The following is a 27,199-nucleotide window of genomic DNA, read 5'->3' as shown; positions in this document are numbered from 1 at the left end:
CACTCTAGAAATATCAAAACAAGTCGTTATGAGAAGCCTATCACTCAATCTTCTGTCTATTCATTTATTATTTGTTTCATTTAAGATTCAAGTGGTATGGACTTCCGTGCCATGTTGAAGAAGAGGAAGTACGCGAAATGGGGTAGAGACGAGAATGATCCCAACTACGATGTTCTGAAAGAAACCGAGAAACCTGGACCAGCTCTCAAGAAAGTCGAGAAAGTGAGTATCAATTTTGCAATTTTGCTAAAAAAAATACGTCCCCAGCTTTAATCTATATTTTATATTGAGATGAAATTAATAAGACCATGATATGGAGTAATCCCACATCTATGTGTCTAGTATAAATTTTATATGAATATTGAAATGTGTCTAAGTGTAAGTTTTATAACAATATTGAGATGTTTGTGAAGTAAAATGTCGAAGCAAAGATTTAAAAGCACTAGAAAAGCACCAGGTTGCAGAACACACTTGAGAGTAAAGAGAAATAATCCAACTTCACAACATCAATCAAAATAAATTTGATTTTCAACTTCTTGGGGATCTCAAATTTCTCCACATATATTATCAGTGTAAGTTAGCCTAACTGACATAAAATTAAGAAGGTTCAATTGACATGAATGTAAGTAGGACTAACTGATGTAAAACGTGAAAAATGTGGGACATCTATTCTACATTGTTATCAATAAAGTTAATTATTTATCAAATAAATCATGATTCTACTGTAGTATTCTCAAATATTCTTTGTAAAATACATCAGATGTGTTGAATTAGTGATCAATTGTGAGAATAAATTCAACTTATACCTATTAGATTTATAGATTTATAGGTATAGATAATTCAACCAATACCTATTATAACAATTTGGAATAGCTTCACTCTACGAGTTTGAATTATCTCTAAAACAAACTAGTCAAAAAATTTTGATTTTTTACAGAAAAATTAATATGATTTTTGAATGCAGTTTATTTGAAGCTGCATTCAAAGATAAGATTCAAATATAACGATTGAACTAGCCAAAATAGATTTATCAAGAATGCATTCTAATTTATTCTTCTTCTTCTTGATTCACTTATATATTTATTTTGAATGCTTTCATAGTTTTCCCAGCTCTCCTTCACGCTCTAGCTCTAGACTCCTTGCTCTCCTTGTCTCACTCCGGGTCGCACTCAAGTGCATTGAATTTAACCGCCGTAGAATGATGTCATTCAACGGAACCAATGCCTTGAGAGCATTTAAACCTCATATACTTAGGTGCAACAGGGTCTCGATCTTTTTTAGTGCAGTGATGTAAATTTAGTCCAGTGAATCTGTAAATTTTGATGAACTTTGTGGATCATTTCCAATGAAACATTAAATAAAAAATCAACATTCAAAACATCAACCGTTGGTCTTAATGAAAAAATAGACCAATACATGTTATACAGTTATGATTGGTACTCATATGTTATCAATTTTACATACTCTTATAAAAAAGTTAACGGAATAGTTGTAAAAATCAAATAATGTATTTGACAATTTCAAACTGTCTAAAATCACAACTTATTTTATGCCATTATGTCATGAACTATCATGGTTATAATGGATGGAATTGCTCAAGGTAGAGAATCTTAGAAGTTGGAATATTTTTCCCAATTTTTAGCTTTCATAACCATTGAATCTTGAACAGATATATAATATAATTGGAGACATCTCAAGAAAATGTGTCTGGAAAATATCAAAGAATTTCCAAGCAAACTAATAAAATAGAATTTCAATATCGATATGTCAAATTAAATTATAATAACTCTACTGTTCTTGTATTATAATAATTGATCATAGATAGCTTACAGATATAAAATTCAATAAAAAAAATTGTGTCTGGAAGATGTTTGAGAATTTCCAAGCAAACTAATAAAGTAGAATTTCAATATCAGTATGGTAAATTAAATTCTCTACTATTCTTGTATTTTAATAGTTATAATAGATCATAGATAGTTTATAGAGATATAATTCAATAAAAGTCTTCATATGATAGATGAAAAAGGTTGATCTACTAGTGGTGCATGATCTGATAAAACGTATCTAGAGTTCTCAGCTGAATATATTCCTGAAGCAGCGTTTATCAAACTGTCATAAATGTAAATGTTTGTAGTTTAATTGTGAAAAAGAGTAGTTTGTAGCTTCAAAAGGAATTTCCAATACATTTTTATGATCAAATTGTAATTTTCTTCAGAAAAATGTGCAATTTCGATAATCAAATTACACTTGATTCACAATTTGATGATAAAATATCAGAAAAAAATTTTCAATTATATCATAGAAAGTAGATGATGAAATTTTGTCTTGCCAAGGTGTGTTGTGATGTGTTTTAGAGCAGTGAAAAATTTTTATTCGCTCCGAGACGGAATTCATTAGCTGATGTTATTCCTGACTGGCCTGTACTCCATCATGTTGAACGGATAGAGGTTTGATTGCAACCAAACAGAGCATCTCCAACAATTTGCTCTATCTTCTTCTTCTTAATCATGCACAACATTGTAAACAATTGCTGTGTCCACTTTATTTTTTGTCTCGTCTATAAACTTTGTTCGTTTCAGTTGATTTGAGTCTATTTTGTTCATTATTTTTGTAATATATATGTAGATCTCACCTCCTAATTGGAATCAATCCTTTGGACTCTAAATTTCTATGTTCTTGCATGATTATTATCTTGTTCTCGATTATTTATACTCGTTATCCTTTACACCTACAAATAGAATCCAAGAGTAGCTTCTTCTGGAATTTACATCACATGCACATTCACAACTTACACTTTAAAGTTCAGGTTGAGGTTGTTCCTCCCTTGTCTAGGATAGACTTCAAATCATAACGCTATAAGGTTACACCACAATGTGACATCACTTCCAAATTCACAACTCCCACTACTCGAGGTTGTTAGTCTTCATATAGTAGTCTTCAACTATTAGTCTAAACCTATGAAATGCATTTTATTGTTCGGTAAGAATAACTCTATCATTAGCCAAGTAGTTTCTATACAATTTGTGCCTCTTTACTCCCCACCTCTTCAAATTACGACTTTGAAGAACTTAATAAGGTATCATTTAATATTCATTCATTTGTACCACACAGACCGTTTAGAATAATCGGGAGATAGAGAAAAACAGGCTAATACAACATGATACATCAATATAAAATGGATAAGGTCACTTTCATCTACCTTTAACTTAGAAACATCCATCGTATAACACACGAAAATGGCAAAAATTTCAAATTATTAGTTTGAACTATTTTTACTCACAACAAATTATTATTGGGCTTATTATAAATTATTATTATTGGAAATAAATCCAGAAGAAAATTGTTTGCTTGATATCTTTTTCATTCAAAAATTCAAGATTTAATGGGAGTATTTTTATGTATACTCAAATTGAATTACATGCTGGAGATGTTTCAAAAGCAGTAATATCAACATATTCACATCAACATAGAAATTTAAAGAACACTCCATGACTCACAATCTTATATTCAGTGAGACGTGACACGTTATATTCGTTGACACGTGAGTAATGAAATACAAGACAAATAAAAAACATTTTTAGAAAAACAATAAATTCACATGCATACGAGCACAGTTCACTATTTTTATTTTTCATTCTATGTTCTTATTTTTTATATGAGCATTGTTCTTCATTCTTACCTTCAATGTATAAAAAAATTGCTATTTCATTAATAGTTTTATTTTCTTATCTACTTTGTTGCATATTTTTAAATATCTATGTATGAATAATTGTAGCTCCAATCTACTCCTGCATAACTGTATCCTTGCAAGAATTTTTACTGTGTATATGACGTTTTCAGATCGCTTCAAGACTTTATTATTTCTCTGGCATCATATTGTTCATTGAATTTATTTTTTGAACTAGCCCCTACGTAACTTTATTCTCAACTGAAAGCTTCATAACCAATCTCTGCAGAGTTCAGTAATATCTAAATTTGATAAATGAATGCCTATCAATTAAATTTGTAATAAAGTCTCTGTAATTAGGTCTATCTCTAGGAAGTCTAATATTAGAGCGTACGATTCTTCAAATTGGTTTAACATTCAATTTTACTCTTCTTCATCTTAATTTTATTTCTTATTTGTATTTAAATTATTATTATTAGCTTTCAATTGCTATAAAGTTAGAATTTCAATATAATTATCAGATGGATGGAAGATTTCATCCGACAGACTTGAATAAGGAAGTTCGTCAACTTTGACATGTCAGCTCTCACTAATCTAAAAGTCGTTGAACTCGATTTTTTGAATAAATATTCATTCATTATGATTATAATATTGATGATATGATGATGATGATAATAATGTTCTCCATTCATTCAATAAAAAATGATATGATTCATTCAGTACATTATGAGATTTTTCTCTTCATTTTTTCATTGTAAGAAGCCGTGAGAACTCATTATTCAAAATTAGAAAACTTCATCACCTGTTCAGCTGAAATTCAAAACTCAATCTCGAGTAGAAACTTTCAACCGATAGAAAAACTAATTCTGTTTGACTTGGGTTCAAACATAATTAGATTTTCTAGAAATGATTTAATCATGAGTCAGAGAGTTATCTCAAGTTTTGCCAACATTAATTCTCAATTAATTATATAATCTTGATTGTAATAATTATAGATTTGGGTCAAAGTATTTCATTGGGGTACATGCGAAATTGAAATTATTTGATTCATGATCAAGTAGCCTAGTATTCAAGAGTATATAAATATTCAAGACTTGTTATATAATTCAACTAGAGCAATATTCAATCAAGATTGCGTACTTTGAAATCCATGACATCTTATTCCAGTTAGACTTTTCATATTGCGGATGATTCCTACGTGAGCTTTCATGCTTGTGTGTGGGTAATGGAATGTGCAGGGGTGATTTGATGAAATGATCAAATGTCCATGCCTACCGGCGGGATTCGAACTTAAGACCAGGTAGCGCTAGCAGACTGAAGGATGAAACGCCTTAGTCGTATTGGCTATCATGGCCGGCATTATATGATTTAGATTAATCATATGATATAGAGAATGGTTTTAATTTTCGTTTTGTGTTTGTATTTGCTTTTAGAAAGTTGAATCATTCCTGAAGCCACTCATTGATCAATATGCCAAGGAAGGAAAAGACAAGAAAGTAACGTTTGAAGCTGTATTCTCAAAGCCGAATTCCAAGGCCAAATGGTATCTGAGAAAAGATGTGAGTAATAATTCAATTTGAAATTACAATACCTTGATAAGCAATTATAATGATTGGAAGAAAGTTTTTGAATTTTATTTGAGGTGGGCTTTAGGATTCATTTTGTTATAGAAAGATTGATGCACGTTAAAGAGATTTGTGATACTGAAAAATTGTTTATGATACACCACTCTGGAATCTTTACGATACTCTTTGTGTTGCTTTATCATTGTGATGATTGAAGATTCATTGGGATGTGAGTCTTCTCAATTTTTTAATAACTGAACTGAGAGTAACATTAGAAAATTATAACTTGGAGTAAACTTATTCAAAGTTATAACTAACTTATAACATTGAGTATTCATTAAAATATTATTTGATTGAGCTCTTCCTGTCGGGTCTAGAACTACCTTGCGTGACTATTCAGTTCAACTGCTAAATAGCTGTAGCAAACTAACTTGTAATGAGATCACAAATTCTCACTTAGAATAATAGACCTGCTAAGCTTCAAATTCATTCTTCTAAAGTTTGCAATGTAGATATCAAAAGGCTCAATGAATCATTAAAAAGGTGAATTTATTTGTTCACGCACGGTTTGCCATCAAGCTAAAAAATTGAAGCTTGTGATTGTGATTTGAAATTGATTTCAAACAACCAACCTATTGTGAATGTCATATTAAAAAAAATCGACCGAGTCACTGTCGATGTTGTAGAACCGTTCCAAATGTGACGTGTGTGGTCACTGTACCATGGTCCTGTACCAAATAAAACTGTAGAATTTGACGATATATGTGTGTTTTTATCTCATATTTTTGTTGTCTAGGAACTTTTCCCTGGATCAAAATACAAGATGAAGTGTGAGGAAGACGTTTATCAGCTGATCATCAGTAATCCCAAAGTGGAGGACGCTGGAAAATACACCGTAGAAATTTGTGGAATTATGAATACAGGATACCTGAATGTTGATGGTTTGTATAAAATAATATATGAAATTTGGTTGGAATAATTCAAAGAAAGGTTTTCTGAATTTTCTTATCCATCGTACATATTTATTAAGTGTATGTTGATCAATTATCAATTTTGAACAATGAACTATAAATTGATGGTTTGAATAAAATAATATATCAAATTTGATTCGAATTCAAATTTGACTAGTACCTTTCAAAGAAAGGTTTTCTGAATATAGTACATATATATTAAGTGTATGTTGATCAATTATCAATTTTGAACTATAAAGTTTAAAAATATATTCAGCCTGATAATCTAATTAATTAAGCCTACATAGAACTTGGCTGCTAAGTTCAGATTTATAGTTGAGAAGAATCAAGCAGAATCTGACATCTATCTAAATTTGAAAGCAAATAGGTAGCTTTGAAGTTGATGTTTTTTTTAAGAATGATTCAAAAGGGCTCACCTCATTCATCATCACTACCCTACTCTGCTAACTGAAACGAATGAAAGTTGTTATTTGAAAAAATACCGAACCTTTCTTGGTTTCCCCGTTATCACTCATTTTTTTCACAAGAGCTTCTCATAACTCGTGGATGAATAAACATTTTCCACAAAGGGTATACCTGGGAAAAATATGAATGCATTATGTAAAATAGCTACAGTACCTTGATTGGAATAAATCACCTCTTAATTGTAATACAGAAAGGTAAACTGTGGATAATAAAAAAATATTTTTTCTCATGTGACAGAGCTATTTTATTCTCAGCTATTATAATACCGTGGTGGTACTGGGGTTATAATTTTCTGGAACATTCCTGAATAGTGAAGTAGTGAAATATGATGATCGACATGTTGATTACAAAATAAAAAAAGAAATTCATGTTCGAGTAAGTTTGTCTTTTTTTAAATAAAAGTAATATCCTTGAAGTGAAAAATGTACTACAAGTCTGATACATTCTATAGTTTAGAATTTACTTTTTCGCTCTTGTATAATATACTATTTGTTGTGTAATTTTCTAGATCCTGACCCAACATACCACTTCATTACACCATTGCCTAAACGAAGTGACGGTTTCACAAAGCATGAGGTAGTAATGGAGTGTACTGTAAATAACAGCATGGCATTTGTGTCGTGGTTCAGGGGCACCACTAAGATCACAGTAAGTTTGCTATCAGGCCTTATTTGTCCAAGATCTACTACAATCTTTCAATTGAAAAACAATAAAATCAAGTAAGGAAATGTATAGTGTATAGTAAACTTATTGACTTCACTTTAAAATGTCATGGAAGCATGTTTTTGAGGGTGAATCCAACTTAGCGATTAGCTAGTAGCTTGTGCGTGAGTAATACAATGACGGGAAAATGCCAGATATTGCCGGGAATCGAACCGGGTCCCACTGGTTGGTAGAATTTGACCTAACAACAACAAATGTGTTTCCCTCGTACTTGGATTACGATTGATTGTATTATAGTCTATCATAATATTGTATCTAGATTGTACATTTGTTGAAAGTTTTTAGTACTGAACTACCTAGTTAGTCTAGATCATTATCTTAACTGTTTTAAAGTTACAAGTTTTCCCAATTCATATTCCACATTATGTAGTCACTCTAGATCTAAATTATAGTTGCTACTTGATGCATCTCCTATATATATAATACGCAGACAATATTCAATATTTTAATTTAAGTGTTTTTAATTTCATATTCTATAGAGTGTAAATACCATATTTCTATCACTGTTAATATAAATAGGCCTTCATAGACATATAACCAGTGTTTATCTTCTCAATTTATATTTATGTATGTTTTACCCCTCCATTAACAGGAAAATGACAAATACTCCATGATAAAAGAGCCGACTGGAGTTTGCAGACTTACAGTGAAGAACTGTGTCATAGAAGACTCTGGAGAATATGCTTGTAAAATTGACAAACAGGATGATAAGACAACGACTGGTCTCAAAGTTGTTGGTAAGGTCTTCTGTGTGAACATATTGTGATTCATTTTAAAATTCATTACTGTACAGCTTTTTTAATGATATAGTCAAATTGAATAAAAATATATAGATTGTGTAAACACAATCGATATGGGATATATTACACTATTTTTTTAGACTTTAAAGTAAAAACTGATTTAGATACACTGTTATTCAGTCTGAAAGTGTCAACACATCATGAAAAAGCATATCTTAATTGACCAGTGAGTGAATAAATGAGATCTCAACATTAATTATTTGTACTTTCAAGTTTCAGAAATTGTCCATTATCTTCAACAGTAAATAGAAATATGTATCAGCAACTGCTTAATATTGAATTATTTATTGAAATGGAACAAAAATCAATCACCCTTTTAATATATTATCAATTCACAAATCTTTAGGACTTATTAGAGCCATTTTCAAGTGCAAATAAAATTAAGTAAACAGCATTATTTCAATGCTTGTTTATTCTAAGTTAATATGTTTGATTATCCTTAATATTTAGTTTTCAGATTGCAAAATTTGATTGAAAATAGGGCTTCCCAAGTCAAATTGAATTATGTTAATTAATTTAATTCTATTTAATTCTGCTGCTCCATAGATATGGCATTTTTCTTTTATATTTAGTCTTCCATTTCTGATGGGTATAAACATGCTGTGAATCAATAAAATTAAAAAAAAAGATGGTACTTTTTACTATTCGTCATTTTCAATGATATTGTAGTTAGCCCCATGAAGGAAAAGTGAATATGAATTGTTTATGTTTGGTGATGTCAGCTATTTGTTAGTTTCAGTATCAGTTTAGTTTGTTTCAGTTTCAGTTTAGTTTCAGTTTTAGTTTGGTTTCAGTTTCTGTGTTTTCAGTTTATTTTTTCAATCGTTTCAGAATATCCTTATAAGTTTGTCAAACTACTGAAGCATCAACAACTAACTGAGCATGAAACACTCACTTTATACTGTGAGTTGGATGATGCTGCCGGTGACGTCACGTGGTATAAGAACGGCGAGGAAGTTAAACCCGACAAGAGGTCAGTAATATCTTACAATATTTACTCAGTCAAATTCTTCAAATTATTTGCTTGGACAGATTATTCCAATCGCAATTTCCAATGAAATATTTCCTAAATGGATACAAGGGATACTATAAGTGCTTTATTTTGAGAGCACTAATGAATTAATGTAATGAATCTTGTTCAATGGTATTTCACTGAAGTGTCTTCTATCAAACGTTTTCATTGATCTATATCACGTTATTCTAAAATATTTTTCCTTTCTTTGCCCTACTACCGTGAGTAAGGAAAGTATTTCTCACACAAAACCATAAAGGTGGCCTAATTTTATTTTGTTTTTTAACCATATGACTAGTTTTTAAAAAGCACTGCAACTGCAGCCTTGCAGGGTTCCTTTATTCCAATCAGTTCTGAGTCACCTAGGTACTTCAATGTCTATTTTTACTTATATTCTATCTGGAAGTAATTTTAATAGTTTTGATAAACCAATTTCTATTTCATAAAATTACTCCTACTATAATTTCTATTTGTGGGTTTCATAACTTCTTATTTCTATTGATACTATAAGTCGTCGGACCCGTCGGAATAATTATTTTTCAGGCCTATTGATTAATTTATTGTAGTTTATTGATAATTGATTAATTGAATACAGTAATTATTGATTTCAAGTTTTCTAAAATTGTTAAAATCTTATATTTAATTTCATTCTCATTCATTTGACATACTTTTGTTAGTATTTTTGATTCATTTAATTTCTATTTCTTATTATTTCACTTACATTACATTTCTTGTTTTTTAACATTTCTTCATACTTAATTCTTAAAATACATTTTTGGATTGTATAGTGTATGATTGTAATGTGTGAAGGAGGCAAAATGGGTTTTTACCTGTTGCCTCCATGAATAAATTTATTTATTTATTTATAAAAAATGTTGAGTCACTGGAAGCCCTTAAATTAATCATGTGCGACCTGAAGAGTTCTGATTTCTGACACCAGACTCAAGTCATCCAGGTCAATAATTTATTGAAAGCCTCTCTTCAGATTTCTGTTACATTTTATAAACATACTAGCCGTCAGGCTGGCTTCGCTCGCCATATCCGTCTAGCCAGGGGGCTCCGCCCCTGGACCCCCGACTGGATCGTCCAAAAATGAGATCAGCGGGCTCGCTTCACTCCCCTGCATGTAGACCTCAGCGGAACCTCTGTACCGAATTCTGAACCCCCGACTGGATTGTCCAAAAATGAGATCAGCGGGCTCGCTTCGCTCGCCTGCATGTAGACCTCAGCGGAACCTCTGTACCGAATTTGAACGTATTATGTCAATTTTATCTCGAAAAACACCTGTTACTATATCGGCGTATCTTTGGCGAAAAAAATTCTTCCACCTCAGCTAAACCTGTGTACTGAATTTTTTAAATATATTTCCATCAATTATTGAAAAAGGTGAGGGAACGCAGAAAAGCTGAGAAAACGCTAATTTTGGGCGTATCTTTGGCGTTATTTCAAATTCCTTCTAACACAACATTATTGCACCCCAGCTGAGCTTCTGTAGTAAATTTGAACATTTTCTGTTCATTTGTTCTTGATAAAGCTGAGAAAGCGCATAAAAACGCTGGAAAACACAGATTTTGGGCGTATCTTTGGCGTTATTTCAAATTCCTTCTAACACAACATTATTGCACCCCAGCTGAGCTTCTGTAGTAAATTTGAACATTTTCTGTTTATTTGTTCTCGATAAAGCTGAGAAAACGCTAAAAAACGCAGATTTTGGGCGTATCTTTGGAAATTTTTCCAAATCCGTTCTTATTGCGCCTCTAAAGGGCCAACTGAACACACCTACCAAATTTTAAATGTTATGTCATATTTTTATCATAATATGTTTGGACGATCCAGTCGGAGGTCCAGACTAAACGTCTGGCTAAACGGATATGGCGAGCGAAGCGAGCCTGACGGCTAGTAATATAATATTCCCAGGAATAGCTCTGATTGAAGTAGCAGTACCCAATCAATTTTTCCGCGATAAATCAGGACCTCCTAAATAGGTATTTGGGGGGTACTGGATAAATTGGTATTTAGGAGGTCCTGGATAAATGCATTTCAATCTTCAACTTGGTGCCAACCTAACAAAGTCAACTCAACTTAATGCCAACCTGACAAAATTTTTAATTTAGTTACCAGAACAACTGTTTCGAAGAGGTACTCTCTCTAAATTATAGTTCTATATTAACATATGGTATGGACATTTCAATTATAATTTTAAGATATTGGAATAAGAAGAATATACATGCTAAAAGACGAACTTTAAACCCTTAAAAACCACCCTTAGAGTTAGAATATCGCCAAAAGATTTCTTAGTGTGCCTCTAAAGGGCCAACTGAACATACCTACCAAATTTGAACGTTTTTGGTCCGATAGATTTTTAGTTCTGCGAGTGAGTGAGTGAGTGAGTGAGTCAGTCAGTCAGTCAGTCAGTGAGTACCATTTCGCTTTTATATAGATAGATTGATAATTTATTTCAAATTGTTATTCATCATTCCTGTCAGATATTTGATAAGCTGCTTTCCAATCAAACCGCAATCGTCTGATTTTTCAATGCGGATGATGCTTGTGCGTGGGTAATGTGAAGTGCAAGGTTGAGTTATGAGATGATCAAATGTCCATGCCTAATCTATCTCCGGGATTCGAATCCGCGGCCTGATAGCACTAGCAGACTGAAGAGTGCAACGCCTTAGTCAAGTCTATCGGGCAATATTATCACTCTAGTTTTATTTTTCACTTTTATTAGTATATCAACGATCTCTTAATTTTCCAGGGTGCATGTTACCAAGGAGGGCCGAAAGAGGAAGATTGTTATCAAGGATTCTAAAGTAACAGATGCTGGAATGTACAAATGTTGCAGTAACTCTGACGAGACCGAAGCTGAAATTGTAATCAAATGTGAGTAACGGAAAAGTAATAATGAACGTTATTTATTTATGAATACATGGAAGTAAACAGGATTTCTCCCAAAAATTGCTTCCATAACACAATAATTACAATGATCCATTATAAATATTTCAATATTTGTCTTTGCAGATACCTTCCAATTTTGTGATACTTTCCAATTATTTTGTCAATAATGATTTTAATTTTCTGAAGGAAGTATCGAGTTAAGTATAATAGTGAGATGAGAAGCCTTTCGAAGAAGGCTTTTTTGAAAGGTTTTTTGTACTTGCATTTCCGAATTCATGGAATTCTGCTGCTTTCAGCTGCAATGGATGTACTGATTTTACCAAAATATATAACAAAATTAGTTTTGCAATTCTTTTCTAATATTTGGTTTTCAAGTTATCATCTAATTTTTGTATTAAAATCCAGTATCGATTTCCCAGTACAGCCGTTCCTCGATAATCCGACAGTTAAGGGACCGAGAGAGTGTCGGATTAACAAAAATGTAAAATTATCAAAGATATTTTATTCTTAATGTGATTGAACACAAGAAATTTAAAAAAAGGAAGAAACAATAAAGGTACACGTAATTTATTAATACCAGGATACAAAGTGACAGTACGTGTAAGTTTTTAAGAGAAATACGGAAAGAAATTCAAGTGAAATATACAATATTTTATATCCGGAGCGGAGGGAGGGTGATACATATTGCTGCCGGGGCCGGCAGTGCGTCGCACTACCTAGTACGTCGGATTATCGAGGGACAGCTGTATCAAATATATCAACTGATATAAATATTTCTCTATACTCCAGTAACAACCGTTAAACACATCTGAGGAGTAGGATAGAGCTGCACTATATTGTCGATAGCATAATATTATTTTATTAATTATCTAGCTCACGTTTGAAATTAATATCATCTTGGAAATCGGAATTTGTAACAAGTTGGTCTATTGTTTGTTTCAATTAAGCAAAGTTTTCTATTTGTTTTCATTGATTGAAAAGTATTATATCAAACGGATTCTAATTTACAGACCAGAACAGACTCAACAAGAAACTGAAAGACACTACTGGCGTTGAAAGAGAGAAACTCATTTTGGACATTGAGTTGCAAGATCAGACAGCTCCAGCTGAATGGTTCTTCAATGGAGAGCCGGTTAAAGAATCCGACAGGTATAACAAGAGCATCATTATTCTGTTAATTAATTCATTAAGACAAGCTAAGATGGATATAGTGTGATATGAGATATAGATTATTCACAAATCTACTTTGTGAAAATAATTAAGGACTGAAAATTTTGTGACGTGGACAACTACAAGACTTAACCTATTTCGGACTATGTGTAACCTTATCCAAATTTGGGAGAGGAACCTTGGCACAAGGTTCCCTTATTTTTACTCCCCCTATCATTGATGATGTACTTATTGCATGAATCAATAAAGAATAAATAATAAAAAAAGATTATTCTTGATTTATCGATTATGACTATAATAAAACATCAAATGTCTCAAGGCCTGCTCTCTGCTCAATTGAATTGTTTTGCTGGACAGGAACGGGAACCTGAAGAATTTTATGGGAGTTCTCACGTACCATTCATAAGACATACTTATACATAAGTTGTTCACTATAAAGGCCTTAAGCCGCCTTCTCTGATCAGGGAGGTTGGTTCATTGAAATATATCAAGCATGGCTAATTATTAAGTTAATTATAATTATATTTATCTAATCGATAATGCCTTCCTTTTGATTCAATTTAAATAGCTGGATAGTGGAAAACATCAACTCATATGAACTTTTTAGATTGATTCAAATCCACTCGTTTCACACAAACCTAATTTCCAAGATTTTTACGATCATATTTCAATATATTTTCTTATGATTACATGAAGCATCTAGCGCTCAACAATATATTACAATAACTTGAATTTTCATATATTTATTTTTAAATTTGTTGTCCCAGCTGTGGTGATATGTCAATCCTTTGTACGAGGGCTTCACAATGTAGCCTTGCCTTATTCCAATACTACTTCATTACTGCATTTATAAAAATTCAAATTTAATCGAAGTGTCCTCTCTAAGTTGGAAATAGAGAGACTGCTTTATGATGTTCAATCAACTGTCTGTTTAGTGACTTCAATCAAACTATGTTTAATTTAAGTTGTACTCATAGCAAGTATTTATTTCAGGGTGGAAATCAAGAACTTGGGTGGTGGTAAACATCAACTCATCTTCCACAAGTTAGAGTTGGGAGACACTGGAGAAATAAGCGTGAAATCTGGGGAGCTGACTTCCAGTTGCCAGCTTGAGATCAAGAAGGGTGAAGAGAGGCCTGTAATCAACTTTGGTGACAGCGTTGATGCTCCCGCTACAAAACCGATTGTCTTCGATGTTCCATACAAAAGTACGTATTTTATTCATCCCGAATAGAGTAGTTATTTTTTCTCTGAATCTATAATTTTAAATTTTCTACAAACTTTTAATACCAAATACCACATAATCTATATTATATTAAAGCTGCAAATGACAAAAAACTCACAGACAATACTGCTGATTGTCTGCTGAAAGTAAACACATATTCAGTTAGAAAACACACTGGTGGCTACAGGAAAACCTCCAAATCAAGTATACAATATTCAATGAGAAACTGTGGTTAGGTAAGCTCATCGTTAATATCAGTAATATAGTACGACGTTAATATCAAAAAGTTCACAAAATCTTCAAATTGAATTGATTCCACAATATATGTTCTAAAGCACAATATTGGTTCCATGTACTAAAGCATGAACTATAGTCAGGTCCACGTTATAATGGCAGTATCTAATTAGCAATGGTATCGCTATCCTTGTCTATCATTCAGCAAAGCGGATAGCGCTATCCCTTTCTCGCTTTGTTCTGTTGCCAGATCGTCTTTTAACAATGTAGAATTGATAATTAATTAACAAAATATTTCATCTTAATTATGAAAATTTATTATTAAATTATTGAAAAATATTATTTCTTGCTTAATACAATATAATTGATTATTTTAAAGGAGAATGAACAGTTAATATTTCAACAATAAACCTGTATCAGCTACCGTCTATAGAAGGCATTGACAAGAAAAAGGATCGGCAACGTTGTTCTATCTCTCTCCACTGTCATTATAACGTGGACCTGACTGTAGACGCTCAATATTATTGTAAAATATGGTACCTACTTATAACATCAGGCCACACAGCTGTGATAAAAATGCCATAGACACTGCGGCATGTTGCTATTGGTAGGTGAAGTAATATTGAGAGTCTAATTGGTGATCAATACTAGATATGGTCACTGAACAATATTTCACTTTTAAAACCAATTTCATGTAAATGATTGGCTAATACATGATTGAGATGTATTAGCATCATTACTAATTTTAAATTGAATTAACTTAATTTGAATTATTATTTTGGTTTTCGAATTCTATCTATTTGGAATGTCATAGTTTGTAATACATTCTATTATTTGAATTTCAATCTTTTTTGATTGGCTCAAATCCACTCATTTTACATAAACCTCTATTCCATGAGATTTTGATAATATATTTTCAATGTAAGCTACCTTTTTAAAGTGATAGTCATATTTCTATAGTTAACACATTCATAACAATCTTATAACTCACTGAGATGTGATATTGAAGAACATTATATATTGAACATTTAGGGTCTCTTCACACTTAGCTACGCTACGCTACGCTGAAATACGCCTTATCTCCCAATATAAATCCAAGCTACGAATCTCTCCCGTTCATATTCGTAGCTTGGATAGGACGTTTTTCAGCGTAGTGTAGCATAGCTAAGTGTGAAGAGACCATGAGGCTCAGATTATTAGTCTGCCACTATAGCGTTGACTCATTAAGTCATCAAGTTATTAACATAAAATATACATTTCAATATAGTAAATCTTCAAACTGTAAGTAAAATAGAGTAATTTTTTTGTGATATTATTCAAAATATAAGTTAAAAATAACGAATATTCAAAATAATTTCAGCTGGCGCTACAGCACAAAGTGGTCTCTGGCCTCAATCACACATCGCCTCCATCCATCTCTATCCATCGCCGCTCTCTCCCATCTCCTTTAACGTAACATTTAATTAGGATCCTCTCCCACCCTATTCTTCAATCGATCTCTTGGTCTCCCAACAGGTCGTCGGTTTCAAAGTCCTTTAATTAGATCAACTTTTTTTAATTTCTTTATTTAGATTATGTGGTTTACCCTTTTATTCAGGATTTTTCCCTCCATATTCACATTTTACATAATTAATTTATGAAATGTGAATTTTTATTTTTACTTTCTAGTTGAGGGAACAAGACAGACACAAGTGGAAGCCAAACTTATCAAGGACGGAAAGCCGCTGCCATTGAAGGATGTTGAAGTTGTGGTGTCGGAAGACAAGGCTACATTCAACATCAAGAAGCCAGCCAGAGCACAGAGTGGCAAGTACCAGATCAAAATATCCAACGGTCAGGGTGAAGATGTCAAGGATATCGAAATCAACATGCAAGGTGAGTATTCGTTAAATTATCCTAGAAAACTTATCAGAATTATGAAAAATCCTTATTTATGAAATCTTGTTACAAAACTAGATATATCTCATATTCTCCTAAATTCATGGAATCTAGTTATAATTTCGTTTAATTATCCTAGAAAAACTTATCAGAAGTACGAAAAATCATTGTTTATAACATTTTGTGACAAACCTAGATATATCTTTCATATTCTTTTCAGTTGTGTTGTGAGTGATGTGGTAATTTCCCATAATGAAAACACAAATTGAAAAAAAAGATGGTTGACAATATTTCAATTCGTGTTTTCACTTTCATATTCTCCTAATATTTATGCAATCTAGTTACAAAACTAGATATCTTTCAGTTTCCTAATATTCTTAGAAGATTTTTCTTGTCATCCAAGTAAATTTATCATTAAAGGATTATCATTAAAATTAGTATATCTGTTTCAACTTAAAATCAATGAAGAACTGGAAAATACTTGGAGTAGTCGATTTTATTACCAGAGCAAATTATATTATATTATATGAAAATGTTTTAAAAGAGAGGGTAGATTGATTATTAAAAATCAATGTTGTATGTATAAACAAGACTTATTTTTCAGTTATTAAAATTGAGTGACTGTCTCGTTCATATGATTATGTACAATAACAATAGTGTAGAACTTCAATCACAGCTGTTGAGCTACTGAAGTTTTTTCCTTCATGATACTGTTTCATAATGATAATTATAATAATAATGAGAAACATGTCAGTGTTGTGAATAAATTTCATTTCAATGTTATCTAATTTTGCAAGAATGAAATATATATACAATTCAATTCAAATGTATATCAATTTCATTATCCAATCATCAATGAATTTGTCATAAGGCACTAAACTTGAATGATGCTTTTTCAATGAAATTTCAAATAATGAGAAGTTTTGTATTTAATAACGAGATAATAATAATAAATGGATTAAAACTAAATCAGAGTGCTTTCAGTTCAAACTATAATAATAAGACCTACAGACTAATATGCGGTATTCATCAATAGAGATTAGATTTCATTGGAATTTATTAATCAGTGCTATCATATTCTACAATTTCAACATAATTGAAGTAAAGCCACATGATATAATTTTTTAATACTTATTTATTCGCAGATTAACTCATCTAAGGGCCGTTTGCACAGTATCAGTTTAAACTCTGTATTGAGTTTAAACTTTGGAAAAGTTTAAACTACCGAAGCAGGAGGTTAAAACCAAATAGTTTGGATTAACTTATCATCCATAAAGATTTGATTCGGGAACAGCTGATAGCACATTATTTTTTTTTGTTTTTAATTATGCTGTAGATGATAATATTCAGGTTATAGTGGAATATTAGTTGAACGTAAAACGAATTATTTATGGAGACATGTAATTGATAGAAGTTTTCAATGGGAATGATGAAGATAATTACGAATAATTTTTCAACGGTTTTGCTTGAGTAAAGCAACTGCCAATTCAGAATTTGATTAAATAAAATACTCGATTGAAAATAAGACAACTTTGAAGAGTGATCTTTCAGCAGAAGACACGTTTTTAGTAACACAGATGTTTTTATTCAATTTTTTTTTAATGAAAGTGGGAGACCATAGTAGATTTAAGCATACCTACATTACTTTTATTATCTCACATTCTAAAAACCATATTGACTAAAATGAATTGTATTTCATCATTTGAGAAGTTTCTTGATCACTTTTTCTCTTCTATATCTTGAACGACAAATGAGTAGCAATATAAATATAACCTCAATGTACTGCTTGGTTGTAAACAAATAACAAATTTCCTGTAGAATTCAGCCTTCTTGTTATTGTAAACAATGTCATTCCATTACCAACTTAACTAGTTCAACTTGAACTGGATTAGTGAATGCACTGAGAAAACCATTTCAAGTTTAAACTTTCTGATTAACTTGAACTCGATTAAGTTAATCGAGTTTAGCAATCTATACTGTGCAAACGGCCCTTAGTGTTATCCATTTGGACATAACTAAAAATATCACTTTTTCATACAGAAATAATTATTCACAATAATAATATAAATCAAATCAAGTTTTATTCAATGACAACATTTACCTAACAAATTCCGTTACACAAATTATATTACAGATCATTAATTATATTTCACGTTCATCCTCTATTTTTCAAGTCTAAAAGTAATTCTATTGAGGAAACAATTCAAAGTTGCAATAACATTTTGTTTCAGATGTTCCAAATCCTCCACAGGACATGGAAATCACTGATGTCTATGCAACCAGATGCAAGATCTCTTGGAAGCACCCAGCAGACAATGGTGGTGCTCCTATCACACAGTACGTCATTGAACACCAGGATATTGGTGTCAAAGGTAACATTCTATTTCATTCCTCTGTAATATTTTATTCCAAAATTCATGTATATCTGTGCTTCTCTATTTTCCTGTAACATCAATTTTTATTTCCAGGCCTATTTTAAATTGATGTTTTCAATTTACTCTGTTCAATCTTTATAATAAAAAACAAGTTAATTGAAACATTATCTATCACTTATTAAGACAACATATGGTTGAGTGTTAAGGTGTGTACAGACTTGTGCCTTACGAACACGCGCATTCCACTTTCAGCTGATACATAGCATCAGTCTACATATTTGAAAAAAGAAATGTAATAATGATTTATTTATAAAAACATTCATCATAATGCAATACACAAATTGTATAGTGTATTTGTACAGGAACAGTAAGATACAGATATAATAAAAGTGTCTTCAGCTGATAAAAAGCGAAATGCGCGTGTTTGAGACGCATAACTCTGCACGCAACATAAGATTCAACCCTAATATGAAAACTGAGGCTCTCAAGGAGGAAGACATTACTGTCTAATAGTACAAATTTTGACAAAAGTAGATACAGTTCATTTTGTATGTGTGTATCACATACCAACTCATTTTTTATGTGTTTGTATTACAAACACAACTACTGAAGAAATAGTAGTCTATTGTATAAATGAAATAAAAATATAAATTCAAATTCAATTCAATTTCAAAATCTCAGTACCCTTTTAAATTATTTATCACAACATGTTTCTGACATTAAAGCCATTATTTATATTAAAAGTAGCCCTAAAGAAAAAAGACAATAGTCTTTTGTATTCTATCGTCACAAGGTCCTTAAGAGGTAATGTGATTTTTTATAATTCTGTAGGTCTTTCTTTGTATTTTATTAATATATTTAATTTACTGTTATCAGGTGGTTGGCATGTGGCTGGAGAAGCTCCTGGCACTGATACAGTGTTCCACTGCACAGAGTTGGTCACAAAGAAAGAATACAAGTTCAGAATAAGAGCTGTGAACAAGATCGGTTCATCAGAGCCCACTCAATACGGAAAAGCGATTCTCGCCAAAGATCCATGGGATGAACCCAGCAAGCCTCTCGACGTTGAGGTTGTTGATTGGGACAAAGACCATGCGGACATCAAATGGTCGAAACCAGAGGATGATGGTGGTGCACCCATCACTGGCTATGTTATTGAGTACAAAGAGAAGTTTGGAAAAGATTGGGTGGAAGGTAAGAGGATTGATGGTGATGTAACGGCTGCAACCGTTGATGGACTCAAAGAAGGTACTCAGTATGAGTTCCGTGTCAGAGCCATCAACAAGGCAGGACCTGGTGCTCCTAGTGAAACCACCAAACCGATTATTGCCAAGTGTCGGTTCGTGAAGCCATTCATCATTGGAGATGACTTGATAAACTTGGTGGTGAAGAAAGGACAGGTTATCAAGTACGATATCAAATACGGTGGAGAGCCTGAGCCTGAAGTTATGTGGCTGCTCAATGGCAATGAAATCAAGGCTGATGGTGAGAGGATAACGTACGACAAGTACGAGAGAAACACTGTCATCACAATTAGGAGATCAGTCAGAGCTGACAGTGGAAAGTATGTGCTGCGCTTGACAAACAGCTCAGGTGTTTGCGAAGGTAAAGCTGATGTTGTGGTACTGGATAAACCTTCTCAGCCGTTGGGTCCGTTGGAGGCCGTGGAAGTACGCGCCAACCATATCACCATCAAGTGGGACAGACCTGCAGATAATGGTGGATCCGACATCACTGGCTACGTGATAGAGAAGATGGACATGGACACAGGTAGATGGGTTCCTGCCGGCGAAACAGGACCCAACACCCCTGCCACTTTCAAACTTGAGAACCTCACACCGAAGAAGAAGTACAAGGTGAGAGTGAAGGCCGTGAACAAGGAGGGAGAATCAGACCCTCTGGAAACTGAGGAAGCAATTGTTGCCAAGAACCCATACGACGAGCCCGGACGTCCAGGCAAGCCAGACATCATCGACTACGATAACAAGAGTGTCACACTCAAGTGGAAGAAGCCAGACAGCGATGGTGGACGTCCTATTCTTCACTACGTCATTGAAATGAAGGACAAGTTCTCCACTGATTGGACCGAAGTGACGAAAACCGAAGATGCGTCATGCGATGGCAAAGTGGAGGATTTGAAGGAGAGAATGGTGTACCAGTTCAGAGTGAGAGCTGTGAACAAGGCGGGTGCTAGTGAGCCCAGTGATCCCACCGACAACCACATCTGTAAACATCGCAACTGTAAGTTCACCACCCCACTATTCTGCTTCTCTTTAACATTCTCAATAATTATTTTTTTATAATGTAACTTAATAATCACAGTATTCTGTTCCATTGAACCATTAAACTCTACTCTACTAGAGGTACATGGGGTACATGTACGTACTAGTACATTCTATATTTGACAATGCTATCCTCCATTACGTAGATTTATTTTAAACCTACCAAATAACTGTTGAATCATATATCACTATAACTCAAGATAATATGAGAGTTGAATATTGAAATAATGAACATAATGAATAATATTATGTTCAATTTTTTTCAGCGTGATGTGAACCAACATTTTTTATTTTACAATACAGTTTGCTATTTCAAGACTTTGTAAACTTTGTGGATAGAATAAGATGGAATAATTTAAACAAATAATTCTTAAGACAAATAGTTACATAGCTACGCCATTGAAAACGGTAAAATAACAACTTTCTGTTCTCATCCTTATTTTACAAAATTTCCTCTCCCTTGATAATCACTACCTTCAAATAAAAATTAATCCGACTCCAACGATAGCTGAGTTAATTTGTTGATGAATAACTTTTTCGCAGTTTGAGATGCTACTCTAAAATGCTGTCAAATTCTAAATTCAACCTCTAAATGCTGTCAAATTTATACAGTATATGTCTTGCGGTTCAACGTCTGTCAATGTGTAATGACTGTTGTACTGTATCGTGTAGCCTACTTATAAATCATTATTCAAATTAATTTCATTGTATTTATATACTGCAAATGGATTATGAATAAAACCTTTTCAAAAATTGATTATTATAGTTTACTAATACAAAAACATTTTGGAAATTATTATTAATATTATAGTATTTATAGTTTAATAATGAGATGGTAATAGGATTTATTGTAAAAAAATATTGGTAGTCAGTCTAACATATTTCACGTTTCGCTCACAATAGATTTGTCCTAGGGATAATTTATTCTGACGTAAGTTAGAAATAGTTATTGAAAAAGCAAATAAATTTTGATTACAGTGAGACCAAGAATCGATCGAGAGGGAATGAAGAATGTTACGATCAAAGCAGGCAGAACACATAAATGGACTGTCGATGTATCCGGTGAACCTCCTCCAACTCTGACATGGACTGTTAGAGATAACATCGCGTTAGTCAACACTGAGAGAATCAAGATCGAGAATGTTGACTATCAGACAAACTTCTCCATTATTAATGCCACCAGGCGTGATACTGGAAAATACACGCTACTTGCTGAGAACGATTCAGGCAAAGATCAAGAAAGCTTGGAATTGACTGTCTTATGTAAGTATGATCTAAAGTTATCATCTGTATTATTATGTCTTATAAGTATGATCTAAAATATCATTCGTATGTTTCAAATTAATGTTAACTGTACCCATTTCTCTAGTTCAGAAAAATCAGAATTTATTTTATAAAGTAACAACAGACGCAAGTAGCAAGCTACCTGGGTGTAGTTGAAACTAATCTGTTTATTTATCTATCAGATTACAATATATTTATTTCTCCTCTGTCATGTAACCCATGTCAGAGGAATTTATTAAAAAAGAAAAAACATTTACAATATGGAAAAATTCCGTTACTTACTTGGATTATTTTCCTTTAACTATCGTGTAGCATCACACTATAGAGTCAGGATGCGTTTAGTATATTATGATGAGATATCGATGCAATCGCTACAATCATGAGCTTCATTTAACATGTAATAAAAAAATTGAATTGAACTCGTTATAATTTGTGAAAAGTCAAGACTAGCTGAGGTGACGTGTATCATAAAATTAGCTGTATTCCAAAAAACATGTTTACGAAATATATGTAGGCCTATACTGCATCAACTCTTCAGGTCTTTAATAATTAAAGTTAATATCACAGATTGAATAGAACTGTAAACTCTTTCTCTTCATCTTTTTATCTTCAGTTTGTGAGACTGATAATTTGGAAGAGTTCTGTTTTCCGTTCTATTATTTATTAATTTAAACCTAAAATTTTCCCTTCCTCCCAATTTTTAATACAAATTCCATTCTATAAATTTTTATGAAATTTAATGGGTTGTATGGAAGATTGGATTGGACCTGGATCTCCACCTCCACCCTTCATAAAGTCATTTAATCAATTAACTTCTCATCTATTTCACTATCCATGACGAACTGCAAGTCAATAATCCGTTTTAATCTATTTTCAAAAATCCATTTTCACAACTCTGTGAGTACTAGTTTTTAATAACTATTATTCAAAAATCAGACTGTAGTGTTGTCGAAATATTTCAAAACGGATAATTAATCTCTGTGTATCTCTTCAATATTACGAATCAGAAGAATAACTAGCACTAGTTTTTTACAGCTGTTTCGTCCTAGAGTCTAATGTATCTCTTTTTGAAACCATAGAGAAAAGATAGCATAAGTAGACCATGTATATAAACACCAGCATAATATATTATAATATAGCATAATATACAGTAATATTATTCGTCTATGGTGAAACACATCACTGATAAACGTGGGGGTTTCTTTTTGATACAGAAAACCTAACATACTTTCTATGTACCCTTTTAAAAATACAATCTATGTACCCTTTTTAAAATTATTAAGTCACAATGATGCCATTATCATTATTACTTGATTACTCACTATCATTATATCATTATCACTTGATAATGACATCATATAGCCGAAACATGTTGTGACTTAATAATGTTAAAAAGGGTACTTAGATTTATTTTTCTATTGATATACAGGAGTAGCCCTAAAGAAAAAAAGACAATTCAACTACATATTCTACTTTCACCATACTTTGACTTACTTTAAATTTCAGCCAAACCAAGCTCGCCTGAAGGTCCTCTACAAGTATCCAATGTAACAAAGACAGGATGCAAACTGAAATGGAAGAAACCATCTGATGATGGAGGCACCCCTGTCAGGGAATACGAAATCGAGAAGTTGGATTTGGCCACTGGAAAATGGACTCGTGTTGGAAAGGTTCCTGGAGATCGTGCCGAGCCTGAAATGGTCATCACTGGTTTGGAGCCAAATGCTGAATACAAATTCCGCGTTACAGCTGTCAATGATGAAGGAGACTCAGAACCCTTGGTCACTGATGGAACCATCATTGCCAAGAATCCATATGGTATGTTCATAGCTTTTGTCATCTCCAGCCATAATTTATTGAACGAGCGTTAGCGAGTTCTTACTTTTGACTTACTGAAGGTCAAAGTTGTTGTCCGTCTGTTTGCATGTTCTACAATAATCAATCAGCAATTGATGAATCAGCTTCAAATTTTGAACACATATTCTCCGAACCTTTTTACAGGTCAAGTTCGTTGGACAACAAAATTGACTCACCCCTTCATCCTTTTTCAGGATATAAAAATAACATTGAAAGTACATAAGAAAAAAAAATTGTTGTAATTTATCATTTAGTCAGCTGAAGAATTCATTGCATGCAATAACTGCAGTTTTTCCATTCATTCATTAAGAACATCAGCTGTGTCTATTTGGGAGCTATAACACAACCAGTCCGTCATGCGCTGACACATGATTTCAGCTGGTTAAAATACAACATAATTTACAACTTTTACATCAACAAACTGATACGGGTCGAGATATCAATGAACGGGTTTCGCCATTCATTTTCTCTTGGAACTCTGTATCGAAATAATGTATCACATGACCACCTTATCATTAAAAAAATCAATATTTGTATTCATATTCGGGTCAAAGATGTTGAAGCGACAGAATATTTTTTAAAGATTAATTGTTCATTTCAAATAGCATCCCCAATGAAACTGATTGTCAAATTATTCTTGTAAAATAAATATTTATCTGTTTCCATAATTTTCACCAATTTTGTATTATTAAAATTTGCGGTTTTCAAAGATTACAATATTTCAAAGATTTCATGAGCTGTTGCTCATGAGCGAGTTCTCCAACCCAGGGGGTCACTAGTAATATTGCGTTTCCTATTATAGTTTATCGTTCATTAGAATACGATTGTATTCTATTGAATTGTATTGATAAAAGAAAACACTCTATTAAGTAGTACTGTCAATTTCACCCTTTTATTTGAGCAATAAACCGCAGTTTCGTGGCTCACCAGTTGAAAATTTTACTATATTTTACTGTATTCTTATATCTTTGGATAGAACTAAATTTTTCCACAGGTCCTCTTGACGAATGTCAATGTTTAGTGGATTGTCATAGAAATGTATTTGTACTTCAATTCATGTTTTTTTCTGGATTCTCTTCAGTTAGAAGTTGATGTATTGATGAAGTCACGATACACTTTCAAACTGTCATAGAAAAAAATTAAATTAGAGAGAATATTTTGGATAAAATATAGTGTATAAAGCAGAATATAATTGAATAAAGCAGAGATAAAGCAGCCGGCACATATCAACTTCACTTGGAAGTTGATGTATTGATGAAGTCACGGTACACTTTCAAACTGCCATAGTAAAAAATTAAATTGGAGAGAATAGTATAATGCAGCTGGCACATATAGACAATATAGCAACTTCCACTTTCTGTCGGAGGAAAGCAGAATTGAGTGTCAAATTTTATTAACTTTATCAACATTCTTAAAGTGGAAATTCGATCAGATCATGGAAGAAATGTTTTCTATGTTGAACTTCATTTGATTTAAGATTTTTATTTACTACAAAAACTTGAAATGGCTGTGTTTAAAATTTTCAGACGAGCCCTCTAAGCCTGGAACACCTGAAATTACTGACTACGATAATGAGAGTGTGAACCTGAAATGGGCAGCACCTGATAGTGATGGCGGAGCTCCTATTGAAAAGTACATCATTGAAAAGAAAGACAGGTGAGAAAATTTATCCCATTCAGTTCATTCCATTATTATTTCAGTTTGTTGAGGATCCAACCCCTTCAAGGATTTTCGAAAATTATAAAGAATGCTGGGTCAAGTGAAGTTTTTTACACATTTGATGAAATACTTCTGTATACGATCTATTTGTACTGAGAGTTGTGTTTTTCATCAATAATTATGAATAAATAATTGAATATGTGGCTTTTTTCATCTTAACAGTTTTGCAAACGTTATCGTAAGTTGTCCATACTTGTCTGAAGCAATTCATGTGTACACACTAGTCAAAATTTAACAAACCACTTGTACTTCAAGGCTTGTGTTAAACTATAGGACGGGAAATTTGAGTGTTTCCACGTGAAATAGTTTCGTGAAATCCTACGAACGTTTATAGGGGTGTATGGATGAGAAAGGCCACCATTTAGTTTTTTAATATTAGTTTTTCGAACGTATGTTTCAATTCTTTTCCAGTAAATGAAAGCACAATTCTTTCATTGTGATACTCTCATTATGGAAAAGTACCACAACATCACAACTGTAATTTTTCTAGTTTCTTTTACTTCAAATGGCAGCATGAAAGCTACAAATTGTGGAGGTAAAATTCAAGTTTTGTTGATGAAAAATCCCTTGACACTAATTTCGATTTATCCAGACTTGATATTGTTCAACTCTGCATCATCAGAAATACCAACTAGGATGAATTTAATCCTGTTACAATGTTCTATCCAGGTTCAAGCCTGACTGGGAGCATGCTGCCGAAGTACCAGGTGACAAGTTGGATGCTAAGGTTCCCGATTTGAAGGAAAGAGCCGAATACCAGTTCCGTGTGATAGCTGTGAACAAAGCTGGTCCATCACCTGCATCTGATCCTACAAAGATGCACATCGTCAAACACAAAGCATGTGAGTTTCTAACAGTATTGTTTTCTCTGTCAAGTAACCCATGTCAGAGGTATTTTTAAACATGATTATATGTAAAACATTTACAATATGGAGAAAAGTCCGTTACATACTTTCCTTAAACTGTCGTGTAGCATCCCACTATATTAGAGTCTATGTGTCGGGATGCATTTAGTCTAACATTCACTCTAATTGATCTATAAAAAAAAATTGGAGGAAGGTAGACAGTTCGACTGAC

At 32.6% G+C, this 27,199-nt stretch overlaps 1 protein-coding gene across 1 annotated transcript in view; it reads left to right on the top strand.

Moving 5' to 3' along the window:
• The window catches only part of LOC111043958 (twitchin), a 226,797-nt gene that overhangs the window by 92,402 nt on the left and 107,196 nt on the right, over positions 1 to 27,199 (top strand). The window contains 16 exon segments of the mRNA XM_039442103.1: positions 86 to 222; positions 5,101 to 5,226; positions 6,029 to 6,173; positions 7,177 to 7,316; positions 7,984 to 8,128; positions 9,023 to 9,164; positions 11,959 to 12,083; positions 13,109 to 13,247; positions 14,262 to 14,476; positions 16,396 to 16,602; positions 18,837 to 18,977; positions 19,857 to 21,221; positions 22,241 to 22,525; positions 24,053 to 24,364; positions 25,930 to 26,059; positions 26,792 to 26,964. Coding sequence (XP_039298037.1) covers positions 86 to 222; positions 5,101 to 5,226; positions 6,029 to 6,173; positions 7,177 to 7,316; positions 7,984 to 8,128; positions 9,023 to 9,164; positions 11,959 to 12,083; positions 13,109 to 13,247; positions 14,262 to 14,476; positions 16,396 to 16,602; positions 18,837 to 18,977; positions 19,857 to 21,221; positions 22,241 to 22,525; positions 24,053 to 24,364; positions 25,930 to 26,059; positions 26,792 to 26,964 — 3,927 coding nt within the window.

The sequence above is a fragment of the Nilaparvata lugens genome, chromosome X (genome assembly GCF_014356525.2).
Source record: "Nilaparvata lugens isolate BPH chromosome X, ASM1435652v1, whole genome shotgun sequence".
NCBI classification, from domain to species: domain Eukaryota; kingdom Metazoa; phylum Arthropoda; class Insecta; order Hemiptera; family Delphacidae; genus Nilaparvata; species Nilaparvata lugens.
This window is presented reverse-complemented; position numbering and strand designations above follow the sequence as displayed.